Source organism: Spea bombifrons, chromosome 2 (genome assembly GCF_027358695.1).
Source record: "Spea bombifrons isolate aSpeBom1 chromosome 2, aSpeBom1.2.pri, whole genome shotgun sequence".
NCBI classification, from domain to species: Eukaryota; Metazoa; Chordata; class Amphibia; order Anura; family Pelobatidae; genus Spea; species Spea bombifrons.
This window is the reverse complement of record NC_071088.1, coordinates 61,356,209-61,378,682: the sequence shown is the minus strand read 5'-3', so window position 1 is coordinate 61,378,682 and position 22,474 is coordinate 61,356,209. Positions and strand designations below refer to the sequence as shown.

At 41.7% G+C, this 22,474-nt stretch overlaps 2 protein-coding genes across 2 annotated transcripts; both read left to right on the top strand.

The window, feature by feature from the left end:
- The first annotated feature begins 230 nt into the window (after positions 1 to 230).
- Positions 231 to 11,743, top strand: SESN2 (sestrin 2). Its single transcript, XM_053454468.1, has 10 exons — positions 231 to 503; positions 3,046 to 3,111; positions 3,199 to 3,345; positions 3,857 to 4,039; positions 5,028 to 5,204; positions 7,014 to 7,155; positions 7,719 to 7,837; positions 7,924 to 8,114; positions 8,374 to 8,518; positions 10,840 to 11,743. Exons 1-10 carry the CDS (start codon positions 498 to 500, stop codon positions 10,924 to 10,926), a joined length of 1,263 nt encoding a protein of 420 aa, XP_053310443.1. The 5' UTR covers positions 231 to 497; the 3' UTR covers positions 10,927 to 11,743.
- Positions 11,744 to 15,934: 4,191 nt separating this feature from the next.
- Positions 15,935 to 18,601, top strand: MED18 (mediator complex subunit 18). The gene is made up of 3 exons (XM_053454470.1): positions 15,935 to 16,035; positions 16,156 to 16,241; positions 17,786 to 18,601. The coding sequence occupies exons 2-3, from the start codon at positions 16,169 to 16,171 to the stop codon at positions 18,340 to 18,342; spliced, it is 630 nt and encodes a 209-aa protein (XP_053310445.1). The 5' UTR covers positions 15,935 to 16,035; positions 16,156 to 16,168; the 3' UTR covers positions 18,343 to 18,601.
- Positions 18,602 to 22,474: the final 3,873 nt, after the last annotated feature.

The window sequence follows — 22,474 nt, the reverse complement described above, 5'->3', positions numbered from 1 at the left end:
CAAATCAACGCATACGTAGTATGCCCCCCGCCACCCCTCCCTTATTTTTTGAATTGCAGTAAGCAGAAGCGAAAAAGGACTACAACCCCCATGAGCGTTCGCGAACACTGTGGGCGTGGCTCTTCAGACCCTCTGCGGTGGTTGGTAGAAATGCACGAATTACATCATACTCTGCGAGTCTATAAAGTAGTCCTCTGGAAAATCGTCCCGTACTCACGTATTGCGTTGAGCACCGCGGGTGGTGGTGGAGGAGACTGGGAGGGGGTGTAATGTCTGGACAAGTTTCCGCTGATCACTGACTTTCTGCTCGTTTTTGTTTTTTGCACTAACTTTATGCACACTTTCGTTTGAAGAATCCGGCGTCTGCCGTTTCCGTCGCCGACCTGGAGGCTATTTACCCCATTCCCCCCATCAGGGTGGGAGACACTCACGGTACCTGCTCCGCTGTCAGGGAGGATTGTTATCCGAGCTTGCAGGCTTGTTCTGCCCACGGTATAATGAAGGTGTGTAGAGAAATGAATGGCATCGGGGCTAAACACTACGCGGTAGGGGCTTCGATGTAAGACGACATGTCGGCTTATATGCCGACTAGGCTCTGCAGCGTATGTATATCTTTAGGGGTTTGATCGTGCAGTTTGTGGTGTTTATATATCGCTCTGTGGTGCTGTTCACTGCACAGCTCTATAAGTTCCCAGGCCTTTTAAACCCTGTAGACCCGCCCCTTGAACTTTAACTGTGTTCTCCCTGATCCCTGACCGTTCTCTCCCTGGCTCCTTGGCTTTGAATGTCTCACCTCCTTGCAAATATGTGTTGCTATCGATAGATCTTTGATCTGACTTTAAGAATAACATATGGCTCTGCTATATACATAACATAAATGTGTGGGTGTTTGTATAGCTGCTGTCAAGCGTTTATTATTGCTCTTTATATTTAAATATCGTAACGCTTTGTTGGCTGATTGTACAGCTGTCATAGTCTCCATGCCAGTGACTACGGTAAATGATGTAACTGGCTGCCTTATCAAGAAACTTTTTTAGATCTCTAATATCATATAGGTTAGGGATGCCAAGCTCATTGACTGGAGGCATACCTCTTGCCTTGATCGCTGAATACTATGTAGGCAGATTACCGTAGATTGTTACGGGAATGTTACCTAGCAGGGGTTTTCATTTCACTTTCATCAGTCTCTTTACCTGTACCCGGTTAGACCCCCCCCTTATTCAATGCTGACTGTCTAAAGTTAAGTCTTCTGGTGGTGTTTGTGTTAGAAAGTCATGCCTGCCTATGGGGTAGATCTTCCCCTCTCCCAGTTAATGTATAGCTGTAATGCTGTGTTTACCTCTCAGGGCTCTTTGTCGCCTATCTAGCCTACTGTGCCCTTTGCATACTTCTCATCTCTAATCTCAGAGCTCGTTGCACAGCCCTACCTCAATGCTCATCCCTTGTAACTCTGTGTAAAGGTTACATCAGCAGCCTACTTTGTTTTGATCCATACTGGTCCATTGTGCCCTCCCATCACTGTCTACACCCTCCTCCTTTCCAGACCATCTCACTTATCCACAGAATGTCTGTTTTATCACACTCCCCTTATTCTGGACCTTCTGTGTTGAGGTGTATATGGTTATTTTTCACCTTTATAGCTTTTCTTTGTACCCGAATTCTTCCTAATCATGATGTATCTTTGGTTTCTGTAGAACTTTTCCATAGAGCCAAGCTGGGTTTTTATATCTATTCATATTCAGTCGGTAATGTAGCTGGTTTTTCTATTTTACTGGATTTCTATTGTATACAACGGTTTTTTTGATTCACTTGAATCCTCTTGGCAGCACGACGTAGATGACATGCAAGTAATCAGTAATGGAAATGGCACTGGAGTTCTTGGATTCTTATTTTAATGACTATTTTGCACCTTTTAAAGCTAAAGAAAACCTAGTGAAATAAATTAGTTGTGGTGTCCCTTTTAAAGGCTAGTCACTAAGGAAATGTTGTCACTTTCCCACATTCTGCACCTCAATTCTAATTACTATTTCTTGTCAATGGAGTTTACAAATTATAGTGTCTGTTTGATATAGGAAATACTCTGTATATGTATTATGACTGTTAATGTCCTGTTCTCTGGATCTGATTGTTTATTCCTCCCCTAAAAACAATTACAATCCCTATTAAACTGCACACTGCTGATCGCTTCTAGCAGCCTTGGCCTCTTAGTCTTCAACAGTCCCACCAAAGAAGAATGCTTATTAATGTCAGGAAAGCTGACATTAGTGGGACCTTTCCCGTTGACATTAGTGGAGCCACTTTCTTCCTATATAAGAGAGAGGGTTCTAGACCTCTTTGTATGCTTAAATGAGCCAATGGGGAGCTGGGGAGAGATGATAATCAGACGATGCTTCAGCTGAGCATATTCTGTAAGTAAAGGAACTGGGATGCGGAGGTGAAGGTCCAAATCTATAGAAGAGATTCTACTGCATCTGTGTGTGGGATGCTATAGGTTAAACATTGATAAAAGGTGTTGAACAATTGAAGATAAGGGAAAAGGGGCTTTGTATCTGGATTAATTTAAATGGGCAACTTTGTATGTCGCTGTCCAGCTTTGTATGTATGCGGTACTGTGTGCCCTCTGTGTCACTCTTCAGGCATCTGTTTCCTGTACGTGACTATACATGTGATGTCAAATTGGTTTGGTGGCTCCTGTATGTAAGGCACAGGAATGGCAAAAAATGTAGATGCAGGGCATATGTAAATCTAGCTGTGTTTTTGCACTGTATGCTGATGCATGTCACCTTTTTATACTTATTTTTGCTGGCTTCCTGTCTTTGTAAAAAGTATTGCCCCATCTTTGTTCCTCCTGCATTCCATTTGCTGGGTGTTTGTCATTCTGCGCATGTATGTGTAGGTAGATGAATGATGTAACGTCTTTGAGATTGCGCAGGTACACGTGAGTGGAGTCATAGCTTCAGAACAAGCAGCGAACGCACTGTTCGTGACATCCAATAATGGTCCCTCCCTTTTCCTGGATTAAGAGATGTTTTTGCGTTTAAACAGGATCAAGGAGATTCGATAAGGCAGCGGAATACCCGAGGTCCAAGTGCTTACATACCCGGTTCACAGGTATTGTTTTTTTTTTTTCTATACAGTGTGTGGGGGGGGGGGTCAGAAAACTCATAGTGTATTGTTTTTAACTGGTTTTTGTTTTAGTTGGCAGGGCCTGTAGTGGGCGACAATATTGCTGCTGTGATGGGTTTACACCCAGAGTACTTGCGCATCTTCTGGAAGACACAGCATCAGCTTCTGCACATGGACGGTGCCCTTTCCCTCCCTGAGAGACACTATGTGGCAATAATGGTTGGTGCTGGTGTCCTTAAATGTGTATATTGATTTTCTATGCCACTGCGTCTGTCTTTTCAGACTGATCCCATTCGTTTTCTCTTTCCACCTTTGCCCACCTGGGTGCTTCTGTGTATTTTAATACTAAAAATATAAAAAAGAATTATAACTAAAGGCATACTTTATCTTTAATCGTGTAAAATTCCTATTTTTGTGGGAATGCTTAATTGTCAGGTGATATATGCTGATTGTCACCACAGAAACTAAAAAGGCTGCTTATAAGTGTGTTATGTGATTAAGCCTTCAGAGTAAAAAATATAATGCTAAGATTGCTTTGCTTGACGCGCTAGTGCATGTTTTGTTTATAAAGGTGCAGTTCCACCTATATATATATATATATATATATATATATATATATATTTTCCCCATGGCATCCTCAATATCTGCCCTATCTTGTACTGCTTAGGTCACTCTGTCCAGTCTGTTATTACACAATGCTTAAACACTTTTTTTTTTCTTTTTGCTTTAGGCTGCTGCGCGACATCACTGCGCATATCTTGTGTCCCTCCATTCTTCCTGCTTCTTGCAGGTTGGTGGGGATCCCCGTTGGTTGGAGGGTCTTCAGTATGCACCGGTGAAACTGCGTGTCCTGAATGATTTGAACAAATTCCTTGCGCACAGACCCTGGCTGATAACCAAAGACCATATTGCTGTAAGTAACTGAGTGAGATGGGGCTGTAGGGAGGGAAGAAAATTACTAATACTTTGTTTTTGGGATTCTCCACATAAATTCGTCCACAGAAATTTTTCAAGGGGAGGACAAAGTAGTAGCCCAGCCCTGGTTGTGTGGCTTAGATAGGATAGAGTGCTGCATATATATGGGGTTAATATGTCCCCCCCCCTCCTGTGACAGACCGACCAGGGACCTCAGGTTGTCCTTCTCCGCCAAGAGCGTCTTCTCCCTTCAGGACAATAATTCCCCGCAATCCATCGGCAATATCCCCAAGCAAAGTAAAGGGATATCGCTATCCAGTACCCAAATAGCCAGGCAAGACTAGTCTTTAGGTACAACAAGAAGAGAACTGATTTATTTTAGACAAAGACGGCTGGATATATCCAGCAAAACACACACTAACATAAAAGAAGATACTGGGATACAAACCGCCCCCTTAATCTGCCTCCCAGAGGCAACAGGGGCAGCAAAGGGATTAACAATACAAAAGGATACAGACGCTACTAAAATAAGGCATACACGTTGTCTTGATTAGATTATCTCCCAGACCTTAGTGTGCCATGTGTAAACGGTTAGGAAATAAGGCAATAATAAAATACATCTTTATTAACGCACAAAAGGGCTTCATGTCACTGGATAACATTAACTGAGGGGTAGGGTGACTCTAGGAACTCTAGGCATATGTGATGCCAAAGTAGTTGATCGTCGTGTGTAGGCTGCCCAGAGCCATCCCTGCTCAGTAGGATGGAGAATGTATTAAAAATGTGTTTTGTCCCCTTATCGATGGGCAAAATTTAAGTCTGGAAAATTTCCCCCGTGAACACCCTTGCTTCTGACACATCCCTTTTTACTTTTTATTCCCTATGTAAAGGGCAGTCAATGCTGAACATAAACATTGGGAATAATGTGAAGCTATTGGGGCGATGCCATTCTTCACACTTTTTTTTGTTTTTTTTCCCCTCTCCAGTTGCTGCTGCGCTCTCGTGGAGGGCACTCCTGGTCTCTCGCTGAATTGATCCATGCACTTGTACTACTCACTCACTTTCATGCACTTTCCTCTTTTATATTTGGGTGTGGGATCCGCACTCCAGAAAGCCCAACAAGCATCCCACGACCGCCATCTCCTGACACATCCATCAATGAGGTGAGTGCAAATGTTGAAGATCATCTTAAAAACCCTGGGACTTGTTCCTAAGTTTCAGATGTACATCCACATATTAAAACGTGACAAGTTTGTTTTTTTTTGTAACTGATGTTAAATCTGTTGATATTTGGCGTTAACACTGTTATTTGTTTTCCAATGCTTTGTCGTTATTTGTAGACAAAACATTCATCTTAAAGTTACATTTGTTTTAACCAGTCGCAGAACTGTAGCCTGGTGTTATTACAGTGTTTTTTACTTTTGGTACCCTTTGGCACCAAGGCCGTTTCAACACTTTAGCGGTGCTCGTGTTTAGATGTAATTTTCTCCTCACTCATTTAGCGTGCCCACACGAGTTATGTTTTTTTCAGGACAAGAAGGGCTTTCTTCAGATACCATTGTTTTGATCATATTATCTGATTTCCTATTAAAAAAAAAAAATGATGAAAAATTTTACAAATGTTTCTCACTTTTGCTTTTTTTCTGCAAGTTATTGGGCAGTTTGAGAAGTAGCATTTTGCTATTTCAAAAAAAAAAAATCCCAAATCTGGTCATTCTGCCCCATGTGCTATTTCGGGTATCTTTGAAGCTGGCCAATGTAGCTTACCCCATGAAACCATATATTTTTATAAAAACTAGACACCTCAAGGTATTTCAAATGCTGGTATTTTAACACTTTCCATGCATGAAAATTCTACCACCAGCCTTTGCCAAAGTTTGTGCTAGTAATTTTTTTTTGTATTTTTTACACAAATTGTACTTTGATAGTGATGTATACCTGGAGCTATACATTTATACCCAAACACCCCAATGTGTGTTCAGGAACATCTCCTGAGTACAGTGATAACCCCCATGCATGGGTTTGTCTGGTGTGTGGGGGCTAAAAGGCCACATTGGGGAAGTGTGTCCCCCCCCCATTTGGATAGTCTGTGCCTATGCCTTATTTTTGAGCCCGGCCACTCCAATTTACCCCATCAAACCATTCATTTTTTTTTTTTTTTTTTTTTTTTGACACCCCTTCCGTATTTGAAATGCTGTTACTTTATCTCTTTCCATGTCAAGATTTTTGGTGGATCACTTTCTAAGCTTGTTTAATAAAATGACGTGCCAGGCACGTCATTGGTCGTTAAGGGGTTAATAAACTTAACAGTGCCGTTTTTAAGTAACCGTGCAAACTTGCACATAAAATATATATACAGGTGTAACTGCTTTTTATGAAAATGGATAACTTGATCCAGAAACCAATAGAGCACGGCTAAAGTTCTCATCATGATTTTTTTTTTGCCAATTCTTATTAGAAACAGTTTGTTACTATGTTTTTTTCCCCCCAATAAGTGTAACCGCTTCAGCTTCATATTAATTTCATATTACTCCCTCTAGATTGTAAGCTCGTTTGAGCAGGGCCCTCCTCACCTGTTGTCTCTGTAAGTCATATTATGTTATGTTACATACTACTTATGTCCTGTCTACCCATTGTACAGCGCTGCGGAATTTGATGGCGCTATATAAAACAATAAATAATAATATTGAGGACGATTTTAAGGATGAGACAATCCGAAAAGGGTAAATTTGAAAGCCTAAATTTAAGCTTTATTCCTGGTGAGCCCTTTTTTACAGCTGTTCAGGCACTCAGTATTTAACACTCAAATCTTGTTGATGCATACTTTACTATGAAAGTCTCTGTAGTCAGCTTCCCAAACCAAATGCTTGAGAGCAGATATCTGTGCCCATCTGTAATCTTGCCCTGTATTGGGATTCATCAAGTGACCAATAGACAATATTACAGGACTAAATTAGGTGTTTCAAACACAGGGAAGCAGCCTTACACAGGAAGCAGAACGTGTCCTGGCTCAGATTAAGAAACTGAATGAGGAAGGAGAAGAGACAACTGAAGAGGAAATGGAGACCAGATTTGAACGAGAGAAACAAGAGAGTGTGATGGTAACCAGCAGTGGTATGTACCTGGAACTTCAGGCTTGTGGTTCTTTTTTTAAGGGCGGTATGAAGTGGCCCTCATCCATGGCCTGATAATGCTTGCCACTAATTAGCTGAAGCAGGCAATCACTGCCATTGAATAGGCCTGCCTTCAGTGTTCGAGCCACCACTGGAATTGACTGGCCGTAAGCTTGGCTATACACCTCTGCTTGAAAATTAGCTGGGCAAATCCATATGGCAGGATTCTGCCGGCGCCATGTAAATTTAAAAGGGACTTCTCTGCTATCAGAGCTGTTAACCTCTCATAGTTCCCAAAGAAATCGGGGTATTTCTATGAGTAGGTATAGTAAATGTAAGGGGATCTGAGCCATCTAAGTCTTTTTGGATAGTCTTAATCAGTTCACCGAGTAGGCAGTGATTGCCAGTCCTAGTCTTACTGCACCTCGCTTGGCCTCAGCAATGATACTGTGCTCAGAAATGCTAAACTAATAGTCTTCACATTTTTAAAGCTGGACAAACCCAGGCAAATATTATACGGTTTGGATTTTGTCTTGATCATTTCACCCCCTTTATTTGTAACAGGTCATATCATGCCATGTGTTCACTCTCCCGGTATCCTCAAGTTTCTGGAACACCCGGAATTCGGATACATAGATTTCACCCGCCGAGGTGAGCAGGCTCCACCCACCTTCCGCGCTCATGTAAGTCAGGGCCTGAGTCAAATGACATTTTAATCTAAAGGTATAAATTTCATTCAGTTTGCATAATCAGCCTTTTCTGCATTTAGGATTTCACTTGGGAGGACCACGGTTACTCACTGCTTCACAGGTTATACCCAGAAGTGGGGCAACTGTTGGATGAGAAGTTTCAAGTTGCATACAACCTGACTTACCACACCATTGCCACTCATCATAGTGTTGACACTTTCAAACTGCGTCGTGCCATCTGGAACTATATCCAGTGTATCTATGGTATTCGGTAAGCAACAATTTAAAGGACCTCTGCCATAAAGTTATAAACTTTGATTTGATGCCGGTTTCTTTTTACAACAGCAAAACTGGCTTTTATAAATTTTGACATTTACAAATTTCATGATCAATGTAATTTGGATTATTATAATGTCCCTTTAACATTCACTGAAGGCTTATCATTTTCACATACTAAACTCTACTGAAAAGGAAATTCCTTTAGGGGTTTTCCACTCTAAAGTTATTTTGTTCTTACGATTTCCCTACAGGTATGATGATTATGATTATGGTGAAGTAAATCAGCTGTTGGAGCGAAGCTTGAAAGTTTACATGAAGACTGTAACTTGTCACCCAGAGAGACTATCACGCCAGCTATACAATGACTTCTGGAGGCAATTCAAGCATTCAGAGAAGGTGACCTTTTTTTTTTTTTATTTTTTGTTTTATTATGTTCCATGCATTGAAGAAATGTTCTTTAACCCCTTCGCGACCTTTGCCGGTTCAGGACCGTCATGACAAGAAGGTCACTAAATGACCTTTGACGGTCCTGAACCGTCAAAAAGTTAAATAAGCTTAGAAAGTGATCAAGGATCACTTTCTTCGCTTAAACGGCCTTGCTGCAATGCCTCGATGTCGAGGCATTCAGCAAGGCCAAGATCGGCATCGGGGGCCATGTCTGGCCCCTCCCCGGGGCGTCAACAGCCGCCATACATTGTATGGCGGCGGACGCCCGTTTTAAAAGCGTTTAGGAGGCGATCAACGATCGCCTCCTAAACTTAAATGGTGTCGCTGGAATGCCTCGATCAGGAGGCATCCAGCGACACCAAACACTTACCTTTAGGTGGGCTGTGACCGCTCCGGAGAGCGGTCACAGCCGCAGCTGCCGGTGATCTTCGCCATCAAGTAAGATGGCCGCCGCTCTGTAAAAAAAAACAAACAAGAAAAAGTTTGCTAGATGGTCTCCAGACCCTCTAGAGAACTGGCTCCACTTGCTGGTTGAATACAGGTACTGCATTCAACCATGCAAGTCAATGGAGCCCAGCTTTCTAATCACTATGTGATTAGAAAAATATTCAAAAAAAAATGGAAAAAAAAAAAAAAATGTGCTAACATTTAAAAATAATTATGCAGTGATGTCACTAGATGAACCATCCAGTACCAGCAAAATGTGTAAAAAAAAATATAAAAAAAGTATTAAAAAAATAAAAAAAATAAAAAAATAAAGTTTATTATTTTGAGCAAGTGCTAAAATTTCTCAAAAATCTCAAAGAGTTAAAATAAAAGCACTTCAAATACCCAAGGGGTGTCTAATATATATAAAAAATGGCTGATGGGGTAAATTGGAGTGGCCTAGCTCACAGATAGGGCATAGGTACAGACTGACCAAAATGGAGAAAAAAAGCGCACTTCCCAAATGTGGCATTTTAAATCTGAAACAACCCGACAAACCCATGCATGTCGGGTATCACTGCACTCAGGAGATGTTCCTGAACACATATTGGGGGGTTGTTTTACAGTGACATATACCAGAACCTGTATATCTATAACTAAAGTACAATTTGTGTGAAAAAAAATTACTATTACAAAGTTTGACAAAGTGTAGTTCTATAATTGGTGCATGGAAAGGGTTAAAATAACAGCATTCGGAATACCCTGGGGTGTCTAGTTTTCAAAAATATATGGTTTGAGGGGGTTAAATTGAGTTAACCGGCTTCAAAGATATTCCAAAGAGGAGATGGAGGCAGAATGACCAAATGACCACCTGAATTACGCATGCCCCAAAAGTAGCCTTTTACCAGCCAAACAATCTGACAAACCCATGCATGTGGGGTATCGCTGTACTCAGGAGATGTTCCTGAACACACATTGGGGTGTTGTTTGATAGTGACATATACCAGAACCTGTATATCTATAACTAAAGTACAATTTGTGTGGAAAAAAAAAATAAAAAAAATTACTATTACAAAGTTTGACAAAGTGTAGTTGTATAATTGGTGCATGGAAAGTGTTAAAATAACAGCATTTGGAATACCCTGGGGTGTCTAGTTTTCAAAAATATATGGTTTGAATGGGTTAAATTGAGTAAACCGGCTTCAAAGATGTTCCAAAGAGGAGATGTAGGCAGACTGACCAGATTTGTTAAAAAAGATTTGGAAATCATAAAACGCTGCTTGTACTTATTGCCCTATAACGTACAAAAAACAGCAAAAAAACATAAAAACATTGGGTATCTCTAAACTCAGGACAAGTAGTAGAATCTATTTAGCTAGTTTTTTTACTTGCTTTTTTAGGCGAGTAAAAGATTTTTCAAATAAAAGTCATAAAATGTCTTTTTTTTCAATTTTTCACCATGTTTTTTTTATTTTTTTTATAGTAAATAAGATGATACGATCAAAATAATGGTATCTGAAGAAAGCCCATCTTGTCCTGAAAAAAACAATATATAACTTATGTGGGTACACTAAATGGGTGAGGAGAAAATTACACCTGAACACAAGCACCACAAAAGTGTCAAAACAGCCTCGGTCCCACAGGGTAGAAAACGAAAAATGAGCCCGGTCCTTAAGGGGTTAAACATTCATAAAAAGTCTGTAAAGATTAGTGTAGTTGAGCTGGGCACCTAAAATGTTAGGGATAATCTTCATTGTAATGTAAAGTGCTTTATACATGCATGAGATATCTGGAACTTGTGCACAATTATTATTTCATATGTTGATTTCTTCTTGCGCTTTCAGGTCCATCTGAACTTTCTCCTTTTGGAAGCCCGTCTGCAGGCGGCTCTACTTTATGGTCTAAGGGCAGTCACACGTTATATGACGTGATCTTGATAAGCTATTCATGGATCTTGCTTAAATCTACTGGATACCTTGAGGCAGAGGCCATTGTTTCAGAAGCTGCTGTTCCAGAAGTATATTTGCACTGATTTGTTTATTTTTTTCCTTTTTCTCATCAGCAAATAGAGATCCCCTTTAACTCATGTTGCCTAGATGGAGAACACTTTTATGTAAAAACAAATTCACCTGTATACACTGTTTCCTGTGCCTTATGTAGCACAGAGCAATTGTAGACCACTTTATGAACCCTACATTTTATGGTTATATACATTTCTGCACATCCGTATCATCCTCACATTATGTGGTCTGGTTTTCCTTTCAGTGAAAGGTCAAACTGATCTCTGCATACAGGCCTAATGTGTGCCTTAAATGTTTATTCCACACGTGTGTAATACTAATTCTTCCAGTGAAGGTAACTTTCCGGTGTGGGACATGGTGATTTATAGACCTATGCTTCCTTTTTATGGTCTGCAGAGTTCAGTGTTAAACATAGGGTGAGAACACCTTATTCTACCTCTGATTTAATGGCACCTTTTTTAAAATATGCAAAAATTTTATACTGTGAAAAAAAAATCTCAGGTTTCTGACACTAGTGAACGTATGTCTTCAGGGTCAGTTGAGAAAGGGGGTCAATAAAGCCCCCCCTAACTTATTTCGTTATTTCTTTTTTGTTTTTTGCTGTTTAGTTAAAGTACATTGTTTTGTTTGTTTAAATGTGTTTAATAAAGTTGTTGGTTAATGTATATTACATTTTTTTTGTTTTAAATGGTTTTTGAGTGTGTACAAAACAAATGAACTGGGTGGAATCAAGAGCAAAGGAACAGGTAGATGATGCAATCATAAACCATGGATAATACGAAACATATTGATAAACGCATAATGTAATGAAGTAGACCCATAACCCTGTTGACCAGAACAAAGAAAAATTGTAAGGGGATGGAGAAGAAGAATTTGAGGGGAAATGATAGGGAGAAAGGGAAACACGAGTCTTAAGGGAGAACCTGGACCCTCAAATTCAAGGCAAACTGGACGATTAAAGAGTTGGTGGCAGCAGACTTGACCTATACTGCTGCGGTTTGCTTCATCTCAGATGTTGAACTATGGAGCTTAGACTTGTGTAATACATTACACCCAGAATTGATATTACCAACCATGTGTTAAGGTGCAAATCTTAAACATTTCCTACTTGCGCAAAAAAGAGAAATATTTCAAAAACCGTTTCTTAAATAAAAATAAAAAGCCAGCCCTAACAAGATATATCTACTTTGCAGAGACTGTATGGTAAGACAACAAATCATAGGAGAACCTGTCTAGGGTGAGAGTGCTAGCTGATGCAGGATGGGTAACTGATGAGAATAATCAAGACAAAATGGGAATTGGGGGGGTAACCCCCTCCTAGAAAAGAAAATAATGCTCCCCTTAATGATTTCACATTGGAGGCAGTAGTGACTGGGGAAAGGGAAGAATAGGTATCCCAACCCGCTTAGCTTGCCTCACTTTCAGATTAGCCCAGATAAGTAGGTGAGCAGGTACTAAATGCATGACCATGCAGTTTAAAACTACAAATTATTGCTAAGAAGAAAGGTGGATTATGACTGCTCCTGTCCCACTGAAGGCATTCCTAGTGGACCTATAGAGTATTCCACTGTCCAGAGGAAGAGCATGGCCTTATAATACATATCTAGGAGGACCAGGTAATCTGATGGAAAGCACCATATACTGCCTCCTACAAGTCTTTCCAGACAGGCAAATAAAATTATTCTTGGAATAAGGATTTGGCGTATTAATGGGGCTTGTTTGAAAAATATATACAAATTTCAGTACATTCTTCTTAAAAGCATTAATGTGACCTAGGCATGAGATATGAGTGGCCGAAGAGTTTGGATCACCATGTAAAACTGCTAGCATGGAGGGGAAGTTTTCCTTAAACAGAAAAGAGGCATGCAAAATGTTCCTCAATCATTTTCATTATTGGATGTATGGCTGTCTCTGCATTTGTGAAGGATCTCTATTCCTACCTAATCTGCTTTAAGTGAAGCCACTTCTTTGCATATAGCCTCTTAATCCCCTGCCATGAGGTTGCTGAAGTCAATAAGTAATTAAAAACTGCATTCTAGTATCCTTTGGGTTTCTAGGTCCTGGAGGATATTAGACTGTGACTATGGTAAGGGCAAAAAAAAAAAAAACTCTCCCTGTGCCTGGACTCTGATATTTTAGATGGTTGTGGTAAAGTAGTCATGCAGACAGCAGGAAGTCTTCCGCTGTTTTCTGTTTTTTCTTCTTCTATTCCTCCATTTCAGGAAGGATGTAGGCCCTTCATTTAGCCCACGGAACCCTAGGTGGGATAGAGAAGATGGCGGGTGTTCCTATGGTTGCATTTCGTCATGTAAGGCCAATGGTCAATGATGCCTCCTAGAATAACCATCTTCTTAAAGTCAAGAAGTTATCTTTGAAATTTTCTAAAGCTGGGCAGTGTAGAACCCCTCATCTCCTGCTGTTACCCCTGTTTTCACTGCGGTATGTCTGTATCCTGCCTGTCTCCGTACCCTGCTGCTATCAAAGGGTAAATGTGTTGCCCTCTAGTCTATCTTAATTCCATGTGTTAGCCAAGGTGTGAAACCTCTGCCTCCTTTATGCAATCACCTTATCTGACCACTTGTGAGGCAGCCCTATAAATTCCTAGGCCTCACTTGGGAACAAGCTTGCTTGGAAATGTAGCTGCTGTGGCCTCCTCACCACTGGCCTCCTCATAAGTGGCTACTTAAGAGTTACACTGGAGTTTCAAATGGGAGGTAAACGACATATCAGGTAGAGGACTGCATTGGGAGGCGGGTCAAAAAACTTGCGGGTGGGGGCGGTCTTGCTGGGGTTGCGGGCGGTCAGGCACTGTACCTGCAGGTCCCGGTAATCCCGCGCAGTCCCGCAAGGCTGCATTCGCGCTGCTCCCTTGCAGTGTCTCCTCTCTTGCTCCGCCCAGGAACAAAACGGAGTCATGTGATGTGATGTCGCTTCCCATGACTCTGCCTTGTTCCTGGGCGGAGCAAGAGAAGAGACGCTGTGAGGGAGCAACTCGAGGGCAGCCTTGCGGGACTGTGTGGGAAATCTGCAGTTCAGGTAAGGAGGTGGGCTTGATTGGCCACAAATGTGGCGGGAGAGGGTGGGATCGGCCACAAATGTGGCGGGAGAGGACCACCCACATTGCGGGATTGGGCAAAAAATCGTCAGGAACGGGTGGGATTAAAAAAGCAGTCCCGTGCAGGGCTCTAATACCAGGTACTACTGCAGAAAGCAGGTACAACTCATCATCGGAACCATCTCAAAACGCCCCCATCCAATCAGTCCCCTCTTATTGTCTCGCTTCCCCCCCAACCACCGACTAGATAGTAAGATCGCAGGAGCAGGGCCCTCTTCTCCTTTTGTACCAGTTTGTTATTGTATGTATTTTTGTATGTGAAATTGTTCTACTGACTGTAACAGCGCTGCGGAATCTGCCGGTGCTTTATCAATAAATGTAATGTATATGGGGCTAATCCAAAGCCCGTGTATATGCGCATGAATACAAACGGGAGGGTCTTCTATCTATAAGGTGAACTCCTTTTTACAACCACGATTCTTCACAATAGCAAGCACGGATAAAACTCCAGGCACAGGACGAGAGTCTGAGGTAATGAAAATATATAACTTTAATAGAACTCTGCACGTTACATGTAAGACTAGGATAAAGTCGTCCGATACATATATGGATCCTCGGACTTGCTGCGTCCCACGTTCCTTCGTGACCTAGACTTGTGGGTTCCAGCTGCCCGGAGCCTACCCTTGCGAGACACAGCCAGGACTGCCCACAGATGTCAGTGGGTGTTCACGCTGATGTTAGTGGACATTCCTGATGCAGTCGGTGGGAAATTGGTGTGGAGTGGGGCGTGTCAGGACCCCATGACCCGGAGGATTCGGATGTTGACCCGGAGAACTGGAGAAGCAACGCAACGTCAGCGTGACCACCCACTGACATCAGCAGGTAGTACTGGCCGCTTCCAGCAAGTCTAGGCCGGAGCCCAAAATTGTACAAGGATGTGACTTCAAAGTTTCAATCGTTATTACCGGTAGTTATCACAAAATCATTAAAGATGTAGAGAGATCAATGTCTTGCACATCTCACCTTAGGAGGCTAATCACAGGCAAAACACTTGAGATGTTGATTTCTCTACATTTTTAAACGACTTTGTGAAGACTAAGATTGAAACTTTGAAATCGCATTGGATTCATGTGGATTTGAGCTGCTTATCTGATCATCCCTGTTTTGTGCACTTAGAAGGATACCAACCCATTTTCCTTGACTTAAATTGCATACTAGTCTCCCCTACTCTGGAACCAATGTGCCTCTCTTTCTTCTGCAAATGTTCTTGTACTCCTGTCTCAAAGGCTATGAGGGGCTTTTCAAAACTATGGAACTGAATAAAATGTTGGCAGCCTATCCCTGCAGCAGACAGTTGCATCCTTTATCGGTTCTTGATTGGGAAAATGAAATATCTGTAAATCAAAAACTACTTGGTATTTTACTTTAAGCACCATGAAGAGCATTTATCGTCATAAACTCCACTGCCAGCTATTTTATTAAATGTTATTCTTATATCAGTGGTATCTAACCTAAGTAATATCTACAATACAATATTACAATCTAGTGGTGACAGGCCAATTATTCTATGCGCTGGTACTTCTCGTAGTTTTTAATCGTTGCAAAGCAATTTAAAATGACCGGCCACCGGTTCGCGATAATCGCTTTAAACTGGTGACCTGGAACTTATTATCCGTTTTGGAGCATGCTGGGAATTGTAGTACACATTACACAACATAGCGGGAAACGCCTACCAAAGGAGCGCGCTTTCGTGCAGGAACGCAATACACCTTGATGCGTAAAGAAACTAGCCAATGACAGCGTAGCGATTCCCGCCGTGTTCGGCGAAGTGTGGTTGGTTACGACTTCAAAAATAAGGTATGATGGGAATTGTGGTTCTGGAGCGTGAAGCTGGTTTCTACTTTGTGTGTGTTGAGACCGCTTTGGCGACACCGCTGCGATTTACTGTATTGTGACAGGCATTGGTGGGTAATAGAGAGGAGTGGCGTACAGAGATAGTCTAGTTACTAGACTGGGCGGGATGAATGTTGTGTAAATGAACAATTGGTTCTTTCCACATAAACGGTTTTTGTTTCTTTTTATAGAGTCTGTTTGACAATGGAGGCTCCACCAGTGACCACGATGCCAGTGTCAGGGGGCACCATCAACATGATGGAGTATTTACTGCAAGGTGTGTATAACCACTTTAGATAAAAAAAAAATGTTGTGGAAATGAAAATTTATTTGCTTAGCTAATGTTAATTTTTATTATTGATACTAAACCACACAACCTGTTCAGACATTGCATGACTGATAGCGATTTATACATGTAGCTGTGACACTTTACTAAAGTTACCATATTTGCTTGATTATAAGATGACCCTATAGGAAAAAAGTTTTACTAGTAAATGTTAATTCATGTAAACTATTTTTTTTAAAAATAAAAGCTGATTGAGAAAAATATATATTTTTTTGTTTTTATTTCCTTTTATTTTCCAACCTGCTCCCCAGTTATGCACATCTGCCCCCAGGCTTGCCACTCTGCCCCAGAAATGCCTTATACCCCTATATGCCACTCTGGCATTTAGGGTGTTAAAAGGCATATTATGGGGCAGAGTGGCATATAGGGAGGTATAAGGCATTTCAGGAGGCAGAGTGGTGTATAGAGGGTTAAAGGAATTTCTGGAGGCAGAGTGGCATTAAGGGGGTTAAAAGGCATTTCATAGAGCACTCTGCCTACAGAAATGCCTTATGCCCCCATTTAACACCCCCCCCCAAACTTACCGGTGCTCCCGGGTGTGTAGTCAGGGCAGCAGGTAGACATCTACGCGATTTGTGTAGGCAACTTCCGCTGCAGCCGAAAGGAGGTGCGGTTAGCAGCGGGGGTTGTCAGCGTCCATCGACCATACACCCTCCGGCTGTCAGAGTGGAGAGTTCCCCGCATCGGTGCGATGGTCGCAGACAACCCCGTTGCGAACGGCACCTCCTTCCAGCTGCAGTGGAAGTTGCCTACGCGAATCACGTAGAGGTCTACCTGCTGCCCTGACTACACACCAGGAAGTCAGAAGCACCAGTAAGTTTTGGGAGGGGAGTGTTAAGTGGGGGGCATAAGACAGGAGGATCCAGGTCCCCTGCAGCGCTGCGGGGGATCTGGATCTTAGTCTCATAGTCGGATCTATTTGTGGTCTGATTATAAGACGAGGGGAGGGGTATTTTTCAGAGCATTTGCTCTGAAAAAACGTAGTCTTATAATCGAGCAAATACGGTACGCTTTCTCACAGCACATGATGTAAAACTTTCACACTTAATCTTCTGTTTATTATGTTAATGTTACTTGTGTTGTGTGATCAACTCAGTTTTTGTTTAGCTTGTGTGCCTTTATGTATAGGGTAGATATTTACAAAAGGCTGAAATAATGATCAACTATTGGTTTCCATATATGTAGATTTTATTATGTTAAAGAGAAAGCTTAGTCCTCTGTACCACAAATGGATGTCTGGCCTCTCCATGCCTAGAAACCTATATTTGTGAATTCCAGCTGTTCTGTGCTGTGCGCATGATACAAAATGAATTTCTCTCCATCTTTACTTTGAGGTCCTTCAATCTGCAAGAAAAGATGTGTGAAATTCTCTGCTATGAGCCTCTTATGTTGTACTTTCCCTAATTGTTAAAACATATGATGTTCACATGAGTGCTGGTAAAGGAAGTGTTAACTTTGTCATCTTTTTTTCATAGGTAGTATACTTGACCAGGGTTTGGAAAGCCTTCTCCATCGTTTACGAGGATTGTGTGATAACATGGAACCAGAGACCTTCTCCGACCATGAGAGTGTGTACCTACTTAAGGGTCAGCAGGCGAGTCCCTTTGTACTCCGTGCACGTCGCTCCCTTGACAGGCCAGGCACTCCATGGCATCTACGATATTTGGGACAACCTGAAGCTGGAGACAGAAGCCGCCATGCCCTGGTTCGAAACTGCGTGGATATTGCTACTTCTGATGTGTTACCTGATTTCCTGCAAGAGATGGGGTTCCGCATGGACCATGAGTTTGTTGCCAAGGGACACTTGTTTCGGAAGGGTGCCATGAAAGTAGCCGTATACAAAGTGTTCCGTGTACTGGTGGCAGGAACAGCTGAAGGTGCTGAACCGTTGTCTCTCTCATATCTGGTTGAGCTCAGTGCTGTGGCACCAGCAGGGCAGGACACAATAGCTGATGAAATCAGGAGCTTTGCAGAACAGCTGAGGCCACTGGTGCAGCTTGAGAAGATTGACCCTAAACGTCTTAGTCTCTAGTGAGGAAAGCTTACGTTGACATACCTTTTGCAGTTACTCTGTCCAAGAAGGCCTAATGTCACATGCTGGTCAAAACACTTGCACTGAAGGTGTTGCACTACAAAAACTGCTGTGGTTTGTGGATGGAAATGGGTAACAGTGCCCCGGCTCTCCTGTGCGCTGAAGTAGAAGTATTTAAATTGGCTAGTTTGTCTGTATAGATAAGATCACAAATTCCCACGGACACTCTTAAAAATAAAAAATATAACTTTAATACATATTCCACATCTCAATTCATTTTTTATTATAAATTTGCAATAATCGCGACAAGAATTGTGATGGATGCTTCTTGGAGGGAGTTAATGTCAATTATGAAACCACTCCATGTGTTGTCAATGTATGTCTAACCGTACTTTGTATACCACAAATGTTTTCTATTGATGTGGATAAACACATCGTCACTAAAAAGCTGTAATAACACCTTTACCTAAAATATACTGCTTACCAACAATGAAAAGGAGAGTTTAACTCCTTTGTGACAAATGATGTACCAGGTACTTAATGAAATGATGTTCCTAGAAGAACAATGACGTACCTGGTACATCATACATTTTAAAAATTATCCCAGGTCAAGGTCACTGCTCTTGCTCATGTGACCTGCGCTTGTGATCTCTTGTACTGCCAATCACATACATGGATACAGTTAAATGAAAAAAGGCAGTGCTTTGAATTCATAAAGACAAATTAATTAGGGTTGGGGGAGGGGCAAATCAAATTTACGTAGGTTAACTACATGAGAAAGAAGGAAATAATGGTAGAAGAAAGACATTGCACTGCTCCTTAAGGGGGTTAATGTCCATGCCACCTTTACTATAAATAAGTTGACGGAACAAAAAATAAGCACTTACACAAGAGGGTGCTGTTGCTGCTGTTACCCTCCTCCTCCATGGTCTGACTATTCTCGCCACTGATTGCTGCTTAAAACAGAAAATCAATGGCAGGTAATTGCTCCATTTGAATCAATGGGAGCACTCTCCACACATGTGGGGGTCTTAACAAACACTGTCCCCTGCATTTCCCAAACCAGCTCGAGCTGGAAAGGGAAATCCATAAAGTCAGGCATGGAGCTCCAGATGCATAGATATGTTACAAGCAAATGGTGCATTGCCAATTGTGTATAGTCCTTGAAAACAGTCTGCAGGCTAGGCATTGTATACAATGCTTAATGCTAACCAGAAACGTAAATGCTTTCATCAATTTTACATTCTCAGTGGTTTAATAATCCAACAAAAGGGAAAAAAATATTCTGCAAAAGTTTCTTGCCTTTCGTCTTGACTTTTCTTGCCGATTAAAAAAGAAAACCTTAAACTTTTTTTTTGTGCAATGTCTTGTTTCATAAACATTTGAGTGCTCAAATTGTGTTCATTTTCCTCCTCGTATTTCATACTTTCTCCAGCTTCAAGAGGTATAGAGAGCTCCTGTGCTAAGCTCTTAAAGAATAGCCCAGTTGGTTAAGGTGACGTAGTTTATTAAGGAACTTAATAGCAGCGCAGTACAAGCTTTCAAATTGATTTCGCCACTACTTCTATTCACAATTTAATGATATTTACTACTCCTGTACATCCTATAGATTTACAGTCATTACTCATTCTGTCCTTTCTGTATATACTGACCACTATAATACCTCTGTTTTTATACTCGGAGCTGGCCATAGCATAAAAATAAATAACGTGAAAGCAACATCTGCAAATCTATGAGGGCTCTGTGACCAATGAGTCATGCGTTATATCATTCCTAGTTTTTATGTTCTGTGTATTTTTTTTTCTACGAGAAACCCACTTGGTTCAGATCTTTTTCCATTGTAAAAAGGGAAACAAATCAATGTTTTTTTTTTAGGGTGGATTACATCCTGTACACATACTTTTTAAATATGATTAACAATGGTTAATCGCGTAATGTTTCCTGTCTTTTTTTTTTTTGGTTTGGTAAGACCCTTCTTTACAGGCATCATAAACACTGGACAATGCAAATAATAAAACGATTAATTGATGCCCCAGACATCTGGCGGGTTTCTGGGTTCAAAATAGAATCCATAACAGATATTTTGAGTCTGGTCATTCTTTTGGTGCAAGTGCCTCCCTAGACGGACAGGAGAGATTAGGTCTGCGTTCCAAGGCTGGGTAGGAAAACCTTTGACACCCACTATCCCTCAAAAATATTTCATGAATATTGCAGCAAAAAAAGGGTGGTTTACACAGAAATAGGAGTTTCTAGGTTCCTTAGGCAACCTACATACAACTGACATGATATATACAAAAGATGTGAGTGGATTTTAGGACTGCACAGTGTAAGACTTTGTGTCCAAATGCTGCATTGTGAGAACAGAGAATACAGCCATCAAAGATGTAGCAGCTGCTTTGCAAATCTGCTTGGGTGAACCCTTAACCTGATCTGCATGCTAGGTGCAAACATAGCCCTGGTTGGATCAGGTGTAAGATGCCTTGAAAGATGCTTATGACGACACACGTATGTCTCCTGATTGGCCTAAATGATCCAACAGAAAATGGTTACATTAACAAGGTTGTCACCTTTTTAAGAACCTGAAAGGACCACTTAGGTATGTAGTCTTCCTCCAAACTTGAGTGTGGCAGAGTGGTGTCTCTAAACATCTCCAAATGTCCATGAAGGTTGGTCTAAATCTGGAAACGTCCCTGACACATAAATGGCTTCAGGTCAAGAAATATGCTCAAGGGAGCAAATTGTAATTTGTACTAGTGGTGCACTGCAACATATACATACCTCCTGGAGGTTGACCATTGCTTGAGGACAGTCTCCTCTCAACCATGCAGTCAGGTGTGGGACCTTCAATACAGAAGGAATATGGGACCTTGAAGCAGTAGGTCATATTTCAGTGGGAGAGGAAATGCTGGACTTATGGACAGCCTGAAAACCAGATCTTTCTTAGGTGTTCTGGAGCAATTAGAATTGTGGGGGCCTTGGAGACGAGTGTGTGTGATGACGTAGTCACGTAACTACGTACGTTTGAGGCGTGCCGACGGGCCGGTGGTGGAAGTGGGGGTAGCACGGGAGCATCGGACGCTAAGCTCTGTCTTCCCTGCCCCTTGCCGCGTGAAGAGCGGTCAGCGCGTCGGACGTTTGAGCCGTGCCGACGGCGGTAGAGGTGGGGGCGGCGCGGGAACATCGGGCGCCGGGCTTTGCCTTCCCTACCTCCTGCCGCTGGCTCTGTTTACGCCGCGTGAAGCGCGGTCGACGCATCTGCCGAGTGCCGGTGGCGGATAGCCGGACGGACTGGTGGTCAAGCGGTTCCCTACTGGCGTTGTTCTGCGGTATTGGGCCTTGCGGCGTGTCTTTCACCTCGAGGTGTTGTCCCGCGGCCTTGTGGCGTTTCTTCTACCGTTTTTTCCACCTCTTAGCAGCCTTGTGGATGGCTGAAAGGTCCTGGATGCCCTCTCAGAGTTGAAGGCAGAAATTTGGACGCTGGAACTTATGATTGGCAGAGCACTAACAAAAGTACTATGACGCAACCGTGAGTCTATAGAATACTACACCTTGGATACATACGAACATATATATATATATTTTATTTTATTTATTTTTTTTTTTTTTTTTTTTAATACTACATCTTCTTATACTCTGAAGTTTGATGTGCATAGACCTGCAATTAACTTATATGGATCTCCAAGTAATTTATACTACGTTTTGAACATATCTCTGTCTAAAGGCTTAAAGGCGCTTAAAGATCTCTTCCTTATATATAAAAACCAGCAACGATAAATGCCACCTAAAAGTGATAAGGTTGGCAGGGGTGAGAAGGAAGAAAAATCTAAAATGTCTGTGAAAACTAAGAAACCCCCTCCAATTAGTGCCTATTATTCTCCAAAAAGTCAAACGGACACTTCCATTTTATCATCTAAATCATCGCCAGATCGGCTAAGTGAGATCAGTATAATTAACCCTCCAGAGTATATTACAAAATCTAATCTGATGACGGCACTAGACTCTTTATATATTAAAATCAAAGCTGATCTTGATCACAATCTCAAAGAATATAAAGAGGAACTGATCCATTTAAAAGTCGATCTAGCTGCTCAATCCAAAGAAATTACTTCATTACATACGAAAATTAAACAAC

Coding starts and splice junctions, on each gene's coding strand:
- SESN2 (XM_053454468.1), top strand. Junction 3,346..3,856: donor GACACTATGTGGCAATAATG/GTTGGTGCTGGT, acceptor TTTTTGCTTTAG/GCTGCTGCGCGACATCACTG. Junction 7,156..7,718: donor TGTGATGGTAACCAGCAGTG/GTATGTACCTGG, acceptor TATTTGTAACAG/GTCATATCATGCCATGTGTT.
- MED18 (XM_053454470.1), top strand. CDS start 16,169: ATGGAGGCTCCACCAGTGACCACGATGCCAGTGTCAGGGGGCACCATC. Junction 16,242..17,785: donor GATGGAGTATTTACTGCAAG/GTGTGTATAACC, acceptor TTTTTTTCATAG/GTAGTATACTTGACCAGGGT.